The sequence below is a fragment of the Diospyros lotus genome, chromosome 12, assembly GCF_014633365.1.
Source record: "Diospyros lotus cultivar Yz01 chromosome 12, ASM1463336v1, whole genome shotgun sequence".
Taxonomy (NCBI): Eukaryota; Viridiplantae; Streptophyta; class Magnoliopsida; order Ericales; family Ebenaceae; genus Diospyros; species Diospyros lotus.
The window spans coordinates 31,859,669-31,869,752 of record NC_068349.1 but is presented as its reverse complement, the minus strand read 5'-3'; the positions used below and the strand labels follow the sequence as shown (position 1 = coordinate 31,869,752).

Below are 10,084 nucleotides of genomic sequence, written 5' to 3'. Positions count from 1 at the left end.
GAAAGTAATATCTCATCGAATCATGAAACAATATATTATTATAGATACCACATTTTTATTTTCTCTTTAAGAAATAAAAAAGAAAAAGTAAACCCACCAAAGATGTTTTCTTTCTTTCAAAAAATAAAAAAGAAACGAATTAAAAATAACAGTCAAATCAAAGTCAAACTAGCCTTAATTAGCAGAAAAAGAGAGAAATCTGGGAGTATGGCATGCAGCCTTACATGCAAGCTAGCGAGTGGCGCCCAGTTGGCTGATGCTTTCACCAAAATTTAACCTAAACCAAACACCCGCATTATTATCACCCATTGCAGAGACACACAGAGGACTCAGCATGGATGTGGACTCAACAAAGATGGTTTGAGCTCGAATATATCAGTGCCATGGTTCAACATTTACAGGAAAATAAGATTTGTTGATTCAGTCGATGATGATCTCTTTGTAAGAAAAAAGAATAACAAAAAAATCATTGTCAGATTCAACTGTCAGTCTGTAGTTCAATGAACAACTCACATTTCAGATTCAAATCCAATGTTCCAAAATCCTTCAGGAGTCGAAGGAGGCTCATACCTATATCGGTGCCTGGAAACCCCGCTGTGATGTTCACATCGTAGCTGCTGCCTATTACTGCCACTGCCTTGGCCTTCGCCGCCACCATCAGGAAGAACAGCATCATAAAATTTCTTGCATTGCTTACACTCAATTCCTTTCAGATTTTCTCTCTCAGCCTTTTTCCTTACTGGTTCGACATACTTAAAACCCCTGGGTCCAGGCCTAGGAACAATGGGATCCTGTACCTGCAGTTTATGCAGCGCAGGGTCCTGTGTTTCATCATCATTGGAGCTGTCAACAGTCATGTCCTTTGGAGCTGGAGCTGGAGCTGGAGCTGGAGCTGGGCGAACTTCTTCCTTAATGGCCTTCTTTAAATTCTCCAAAGGAGTATCAAGAAAATCATCATGGGGATCCAGGCCACCTCGCTGTTGATGGGTCCTTGTATCTCTCCAAGAAGAGACTGGACGTTTTGTGCCAGCTAGTGAGCCAGATTTGGCATCACTGCTGCAATTCGGCACAGCAGGAGAATGGGAAGTAGAGCAGTTTAGTACAACAGGTGAACGGGAAGCAGATGGTGAGTCAGAGCTTGGTCTTTGAATTAATCCTGCCTCTTTGAAATCATCCAAGTTCCTTTTGGCATCAGAGGCAACCATCATAGCATTTGGAGTCACATTTTGATTATCTAGGACAACAGATAATAAGATCTTATGGTTTTAAGGATAAATGCATTAGCATTAAGCAATCCTCATCATGAACAAGTGGAAGAATAACTTGTGTGTGAATATGTGGCTGTGAGCATGCATTGCCTATAAAGCATGTATGCAGTAAATATCCTAATCTGTAGCAGTTTTATCAGATTTTTTATATGTAATTTTAACATGGATGGATTCAGCATATTCTACAGTAAGTAATACTGAGACTTCAAAGAAAGAATACACTACAATGATAACAATAACAAGAAAATTAATAAAGCTTACCAGGTGAAGTTGTATCTGGATTCCCATTATGCCCTAATGAATCACTTTCATCTTCTCTTCCATTCTTGGGGAGCACTCTCTCAGTATTGAGATTAAATTTTTTAAGCAGAAAGTTGTATTCAGATTTGAGACGTTTATATGCTGCAACAGCATCCCTGTTCTTCTTCTTCTCAGACAGTAACTCAGAGTCTTTTGCTTCAATCCGCTGGAGTAATTTGCCATGCAATTGCATTTCTTCAGATGTCTCGTTGTTTCTCTCTCTAAGATCCAAGTGAAGCTTATCAACTCTCTCCTCTAAACATTTTAGTTTAACCAGAAGCAGTTTTTTCTCTCTCTCAAGCTCTTCCAACTGCCGCCCAGTCTTCAACAGTTCCAAATTATTCAGTTCAAACTGTTGGAGTAACCGTTCATGCAATTTTTGTACCGCTTCCACCTCTTCAATTTTCTTTCTGAGCTCCTGTTGAAGCCCATCCATGCTTTCCTCCAAACTTTGTATTTTGCCAGTGAGTAATTTCTTCCCGGTTTCATAATTATTGATTAACTGTTCATTATTGGCATTGTTTAAGACATGTAGTTCAATTTCTTTCTGCAGCTTTTCCTGCAATTCCTTTTCCTTCTGAGCTTCATCAGTTCTTGCATTAAGCTGCTCTTGAACTGTATTAACATTTCTCTCTAAACTTTCAATTTTTTCGAGAAGTTCATTTGTCTTTTTTACCTGCTCCTTCAATTCCTTTTCTTTTTGCAACATCAAACTTGCCTTTGATTGAATCAATAGAAGCAATTTATCCTGCAGTTCCATTCCTTCATCAACTTCTTTTGACTTCTTCACAAGCTCTTCTCGAGTTTCCCGAGCTTCAAGCTCTAAACTTCTCTGCTTTATCAGAAGCAGATTATTTTTATCTTCAAGCTCTTTCAAGGTTTTTTCATTATTTACCATAAGAGAGGCTTTTGTTTCAAGAGCTCTAAGTAAATTCGCCTGGTTTTCCCTGCTCTCTGCCAGCTCTTCAGTCCTCTGCTTAACTTCTTCTTGGAGCTCAAAAATCTTATTCTGTAAGGGACCTTCAAGATTCAAAAATTTTTTCTTCTCCAACTTGAGGGACTGATTTTCTTGAAGGATCAGTTTATTTTCAAGCTGAAGCTCTTCTATTTGTACTAAGAGAACTTTTTCCTTCTCTTTCCATGCGTCTTCAGCAGCTTTCCTGGCCTCAGTATAAATTTTCTGCAAGCTCTTCGATTTTGATTGAAAATTTGGGAATAATTGGCTGCAGAAAATATATTCTATCTGAGAAATCCTGTCTTTTGCTTCCTGAATTGTGGCAACCAGTATGGTACTAAGCCCAGAGACATATTTTGCATCACCACCATCAACAGGATAACCCAATTGGGGGGATTTTTGGAGATCTTCCATCCTTGGGCTTGCTTGAAAAGAGAAACTGCATGAGAATCCTTAAAAATCACCAATCATGGTGTCTATTGTAATATCCTCCTCTCTATATACTCTACTATTTCCACCATACAAGCTATAAAGAGTTCAATTTTGCACCATTAACCAAATCCAATGAAATATCTACAAAACTAGGACAGATTCAGGGCAAAACATTAACCACATGTATACTTCTATTAGTCACAGTGGTGTATCAACTCCATAATTCAAATCACTACTCCTGTCTCCTGAGCTTTTTTAATATGCAAAGCTAATCCCATTTTTTCATGAAATATGTGGCAGAGAACCTGGCAATTCCCAGTAGTAGATTCTGTTTACAAAGTTGAGAAAACAGAAAATTATCCAATCATTTACTCAATATGCCGTTGGCTGGTCTCTGCAAAGTCCTTAAAAGGCATCCACATCATCCAGATAAAAAGGAACTGTATTCATTTATTAACAGATACCCTTCAAAGTTGATAAACTTGTATTACTGCAAAGGTCTGTTAGTTATATCCTTACATTAGTTACTACATCTTTCAGAAAATAATTCTTTTTCATCAAAATATAGTTATCCACTATCAATTAATATTGCTCACTGTCACTCTGATATAACTGAAAGACAGATCAAGATGTCATTTAAGATCAAGAAAAATGATGGTGACTCTTAAAGTATTTAAGGACTTAATCATGACTTCCTATTACTGGTTTTAATGTATTAAGAAACTTGTCATTGTAAATGCTCCAAATCGAAGTATGCATCTTCTAATATTTTCTGATAATTTACAATTTATTAGGAACTTGCAAGTGCCAGTAACTCAAATCAAAACTTCAGAGCACTACAGTGAGTTCTGAAGCATTATTCCTAGTTTTCGGCAGGCATCACTAATTCTCACTCTCATTTCCCCTTCTCTCGTGAAGATTCATAGTGCGTGTTTGTGTGTGTGGAGAGAGAGAGATTAACACCAACAACAACAAGGCGGCAACCACTAACCAGCAGGAGAAGTCGAGAAGATGCCAAGATGGGAGGGCCGGCGACTGTAAGGGGGCGACAGACGCCGGAAGGTCTCGGTAGGGACAGAGACTATGCGAGCAGCAGCCAGAAGGCGCAGGGAAACCAACGACTGCGGTCGGCGATGGTGAGTCGACGGCGACGGTGGAGTGGTGGTCGACGGCTCAATGCAGTCACGTAGCAAGGGTTTTCAATTGAAAACACAGAGAGTGGGGGCGGGGGTTCAATTTTGGGGGGAAGACTGGACAAGGAAGCTCCGAAATGGAACACCCCCTTTGGAATTATTGAATTTGACAAAGTGTTAAAGGAGTGAATTCTTCTCCCTTTTTCTCCATCTCGTCAGACTCATACCAAACGTAGCCTTACGTTTATGGAATTTATTTAAATTTTATATTTTAAGTTATATTATTACAAACATAATAATTCATTTATAAATGAATTTTTGAATTTTGAATCTTAAAGTTGTTCATTCCAAAGTAACTCCAAGGGTGTGTTTGATTGTACACATTTTTCATGAAAAATGATTAATTTTCACCCAAATTATAACCTTTGAGGTATTTGATTGGTTAATTTTTTTAAATAAATTATTTTTTCACTTTGAGTCACGTGATGCCCATTTTTCACTTTTGCAGAAAAAGATTTTCCTAGAGAGGGGCTGGAATAGATTTTCAGGGAAATGGAAAATCAACTCAAGTTTTCTCCTCTTCAAATCATTCGAAGCCTCAATCTGGCAGAGGAAAAGAAGAGTGGTCGACGGTCATGAGGAAGAGGAGAAGTGTGGCGGGTGATCGCAAGGATAAGGGAAAGCTTGGCCAACGATCTGAGCGAGAGAGAGAGCGATTGAACGAGAGGGCGAGAGAGAGGCAACGACCAAAGGGTGAACGGAGATGGCGACAAGGGAAGCTCAGCAGCGACAACAAGTGACAGTGACCCTTCCCCTTTGTCTTCGTCGAATTTGAGGTCCGATTCGACCTTTTTTTGATTCCCTTTCAATTTGTACTCGCACAGCATCACCCTTGCTAGAGTCACCATCTCCGACTTCTTCTTTATCACTGTCAACATCAAACCACCATTCGACTTGCAACCATATTTATATATACGTATATATGTATCTATATATATGAAAATCAAACACCAAAATTAAAAAAATATATATAATAATTTCTAAGTAGAAATTTAATTGACATTTTCTCACAAATTTAATTCTAGGCAATTCAATTGCCTACAAAATATTTTCTTTCCACTTAAATTCCATACTTGCAATCAAACGCATCCTAAGAGAAAATTTGCAACCACAATATGTGGTTTGGTTGGATTCGGTTACACAGAGATTTTACATGTTTTAAAAATAAATTATTTTTTTATTTCAAATAATGTTAATTAAATTTAATAAAATTTATAAACAAAAACTCATTATCGTTTTACATTGGTTGATGGGTTCTCATCGCTAGTGGTTCCAACTTGCAATAATCCATTTGTGTTAGAGCTACTCCTCATTTAATCTCTCATTATTTAATTTTGTATTGTCAATTGACAACAAAAACAATAAGGAGAGAAAAAGAAAAAAAACTAAGAAGAAACAAAAAAAAAAAAATGTGAAAAGCCCCAAAACCTTAAATCGAGAAAACTAGTTTTACTCACCGATTAGATTAGTGAATCAATCCATACATGACTTTGTTAATTGAGAACTAGCTCTCTAGCTATATATGGCTAAGTACTTACATTACTTAAGAAATAGGGACAAAAAGAGTATCCATGAGCGCTAGATAAGATACTGTAGCAACCAATGTTGTAAAAGCTTAGTAGGGGTGTTTACAATGCTATTTAGCTGATTTAAACTATTTTTAATACGTCAAATTATATGTGCAATTTTTTTATTACTCTAAATTGCGTGGTGTGATTTGGTTTGTGCAATGCAGTTTTTGTAATTTGTCCAAAACATGTCATAATTATCTAAACACCAAGCAATGCATAACCAATTAAAGTTATCAAATTCAAAGTAAAATAAGTTACAATCCAATCGAAATACAACACTTAAAAGTTCAAAGTTTACAACACAACCTCATGTTCATAACATAAAAATAACACAAAAATCCACAACATAAAATTGTGGTGTGGGCTAGGGTAGAAAGGAATGAAAGGTTAAGGTTTTATTTTTTTTAATTTTTATATATTGTGATGCGATGCGAGCGGTTCAGTTAAAAATTAATTTTTTTATCAAATCGCAAACTGTATGGTTTGCGAATTTCTCAAATCATCTCAAACTGTTTCCCTAAAAAAATCACATGATATGGTCTGTTTTGAAGATTTAACGATTTGTTTTAACACCACTGAAACTTAGATCATAAGCAAAAGCAAAGAAGATGCTTAGATGAATCTTATTATAACTATCATATCCCTATTGATTGAATTCAGAGGTTGTCTCATTCAAAACTAAAAAAACATTGTAGAGTCCTCCATTGACATTGAACACATGCGAAGATGGAATAGGAAACCATTTTACTTCAAACAAGTTGTTCTAGTAAGCAACAAGAGTAGGATAATGCTACACGTATAGAAAGTTGAACAAAAAAGTTAGACAACTCTAATAAATCGCGATATATTCACACCAATTTATCATGAGAATTTAAATTTTCAAAAAGCCCGCCTACTAACTCTCTCTCACTCTTAGACTCTCTCCACCCTCTCACTCTCTCTTTCATCGAGACGTTGATTGACTTCCACTTTGTGTGTGTGTGTGTGTGTCACTCTCTCACCTCCCTGATCAGAAACCCACTTTTAGTTATCATCTCTCGAAAACCCACTTCTACTAACCTCTCTGTATCACTTCACATCTCCAACGCGAAGACCTTATTTTCGGCCAGTCCTCATTTCTGGCCACACTCTCACTCTCGACAAGGAAACCCATTTCACCTTTGACCAAGATCGATTGTTTCCTCCATCTATTAGAGGTCAGCCTGACCGCATCCGTCTGTCAAAGGTCAACCTGACCGTCTCCTCCAAGGCCAACTGCCAAATTCGCCCTCCACCGATAGTTCATCATCGGATCGACCACCCACATTCTCACCAGCCGGTACTTCACCGATCTCTCACAGTAACAACAAGTCCCCATCTGACTACGGTTCCTGATCTTTCCATTGGTACGTGGCTTTACATCGTCCAAATACGTATTCACTCTATATTTTTTTAGATTTGTTGATTGCTTGTTGAATGTGAATCTTTGTTAGTTACATCGTCCAAATCTTTGTTGGTTTGTAGTTACTGCGTTATTTCTTTCTTTTGCTATGGTCTCTCAATTATAACATTAGTTTTAATTTCTTTTTTTTTTTAGATCTCATGTTGCATTATTTATTCTATATACAATTAGTTTTCCTTTTATTTTTTTGACAGGTTATTTTGTGTATTTCTAAGGCTATTGGAAATTACAAGAACTTGAAGATTTATGTTTTATGTCATAATGAATTTTTTTTTAAAATAATTCTAAAAATTCACAGTCAATGGTTTATATTTAGTTGATCAATTTTTTTAAAAAAATATTCTAAAAAAGATTCACAACCAATGATAATAATAAATATTAAAAAATGAAAACAAAATTGATATTATGGAGAATGAACAATGACACGTGAGATAGGATGAAATTATAATAAAATTAAGAATCAAAATTGTTTGGATATATTGTTGGGATTAATGAAAGGATTAATATGGTTCCTAACAAGTGGCATCATAGGATTATTTCTATGTTTTATTGACACATTTATTTTCTATTTTTTTAACATACTTTTTCCAGTCTCATGTAATGTTTAATCATATTTTTTACATACTGTACTTGCATATAAATGGGAGGATATTGACAATGTTAAAACATTTTAGGTACAATGATTTCGAAAAATCATATTTTCAAATTTAATTGTTTTAATTAAAATGACTTCTAATTTACAAATGGGTGAAGTTTCAATCAACTTTTCTACCTCTCATCAAGGAATAATCTGTGAGCATGGTGTACCTATTTGGTGCTATATATCATGGACTAAATCTAATCTTGGAAGAAAATTCTTATGATGTCGATTTTGGAAGGTAAGTTATCTTATAAATGAAAAAACTTTTAATTAGTATGGAATTGATTGTTGGATGATTTTGATGAATAGGATGATGATTGCAGATGGTTTCAATGGATCGATGATGAACGTACAAGTCGTGAGAAAGCATTATGTGGAGCTTCGTTCGATAAGTTAAAACGTAACGTGGAAGAAATACTTTAAAATGAGATAATACTTTAAAAACAAGCGAGAGTTCTTGAAGAGAAGGCCTTAAGGAGAAAAGAAAATATATTAAAGCTTAAGAAATACCATAGGTATATAATGGAAGAAAACTTTCAATTAAAAATGAAGCTCCAAGAGTATAGAATGAAAAATGTTAATGTTAAGCTCAAGGGTAAGTAAATATGATTTTGATGATAACAAAAATATTTTTATAATATATAAATGTATTTCTTTCTCATACAAAGTAAATTTATTTTAAATTAAAAGTAGGTACAAAGAGTAAATTTATTTTAAATTAAAGGTGGATTGTCTTTAGATATATTTTCTTATTTTGATTATTTATATCTCAAAAGTTTATGTTTGAATTTTTATTTCTTAATAAATGCATTTCTTATTTATGCAAAAAGTATATTTATTTTGAATTAAAGAAAATTTGCTTTTAAACATGTTTTCTCTTTCTCATGCAAAAAGTAAATTTATTTTGAAGTAAATGGAATTAGTTTTAGGCATATTTTCTCTTACCCATGCAAAAAGTAAATTTATTTTAAATTAAAGGAGAATTACTTTTAGACATGTTTTCTTGTTTTAATCATTTATGTTTCAAAAGTTTATATTTGAAATTTTAAATCTTGAATTAAATGAGAATTGCCTTTAGACATATTTTCTCTTACTCATGTAAAAGGTAAATTTATTTTGAATTAAAGGATAATTATTTTTAGACATGTTTTCTTGTTTTAATTATTTATGTCTCAAAAGTTTATATTTGAATTTTCAAATCTTGATTTCTCATGCAAAAACTAAATTTATTTTGAATTAAAGGTGAGATATGTTTTCTTATTGTTTGAGAAAATCTAAACATTTTTTGAATTTTAAACTTTATATTGACGCTTTCTTTAATGATTAGTGTGTTTGGAAGATGTACATATATAGGGTAAGTATGGAGGCTCAAGGTAGAATAAACTTGATAGAGCATTCAAACAAGAGTGAGAAGGTTTGAAATGCTGGAAGTGTTGAAAGTGTGCTGGCTGGTGGAATTCTCGACCTTCGATGACTTGTTTGTAATTCTTTCTGGTTGTAAGTTTGTTATTTTTACTCACTTGTTGTGTGAGGGATTGTATTTGCTAGTAGTGTGCTAGTGGTTCTTGCTTAGGCAAGGGATTTTATGTTGGTCCTAGCTCCAATTAAAAACTAGTGTTGATTCTTCCTAGTAGAATCTTAAGCTAAGTCTTGAGAGCCTCAAGCTAAGTTTTGAGAGAGAGGATTAGGCTCTTTAGAGCTGAACCTTTATAAAATTCTCTTGTTCTGTGTGGTTGTGTGATTTTACTATTATCAATTCTATTGCAATCACCACATATTAAGATCACAAATTTTAGAGTTTTCAAAAGAGTTAAAATTATTAATTTTTAAAAAACCTGATTCATCCCTCTCTTGGATATTTTTCTGGGTAATAGTTAAGTTTGTTAGGGGTTTAATAGTGTTAGGATTGAATTATTTTCTGTTGATTGTATGGCTGATGAAAAATAATGATAGTAAATTTAGGTATTTGACTTTAGTGTAATAAGTGTATAAACATGTATCAAACATTATTGCTCGTTTTTTTGTTCATGATTAAGCATGCAAGTTCTTTTTACAAAATTCGTAGTGGCCGTCTTGAATTATGTTTTAGTAATTATGCATATTTTCAAGTGGAATATGCTTTGGATGCAAAGTTTGACTCAACGTGTACAAAGGAATGTGCACAAAAAATGGGTGATTGTTGATGTGTTTGTGACCAATATTTGCTTATGAAGCACCTGTACATGCTGAAATACATGACTGATTTTCTGAGTTTGTAAGTTTTGGGTTAATCCCATCAAAGTTT

The 10,084-nt window shown here is 34.3% G+C and overlaps 1 protein-coding gene across 2 annotated transcripts; it reads right to left on the bottom strand.

Annotated features, from left to right (window-relative positions):
- Positions 1 to 349: 349 nt before the first annotated feature.
- On the bottom strand, positions 350 to 4,236 carry LOC127813852 (protein gamma response 1). Of its 2 annotated transcripts, none has more exons than XM_052354943.1 (3): positions 3,947 to 4,236; positions 1,530 to 3,283; positions 350 to 1,234 (listed from the first exon to the last, which is right to left on the bottom strand). In XM_052354943.1, exons 2-3 carry the CDS (start codon positions 2,935 to 2,937, stop codon positions 510 to 512), a joined length of 2,133 nt encoding a protein of 710 aa, XP_052210903.1. In that variant the 5' UTR covers positions 2,938 to 3,283; positions 3,947 to 4,236; the 3' UTR covers positions 350 to 509. The 2 variants fall into 2 exon arrangements, with proteins under 2 accessions (XP_052210903.1, XP_052210902.1); XM_052354942.1 differs by having other exon boundaries at positions 1,530 to 2,962.
- Positions 4,237 to 10,084: the final 5,848 nt, after the last annotated feature.

What these genes read in the sequence shown, in the direction of transcription:
- LOC127813852 (XM_052354943.1), bottom strand. Translation starts at nt 2,937, where the DNA reads ATGGAAGATCTCCAAAAATCCCCCCAATTGGGTTATCCTGTTGATGGT. An exon ending in TCCAGATACAACTTCACCTG is followed by an intron (nt 1,235 to 1,529) that starts GTAAGCTTTATT and finishes CTGTTGTCCTAG; the next exon opens with ATAATCAAAATGTGACTCCA.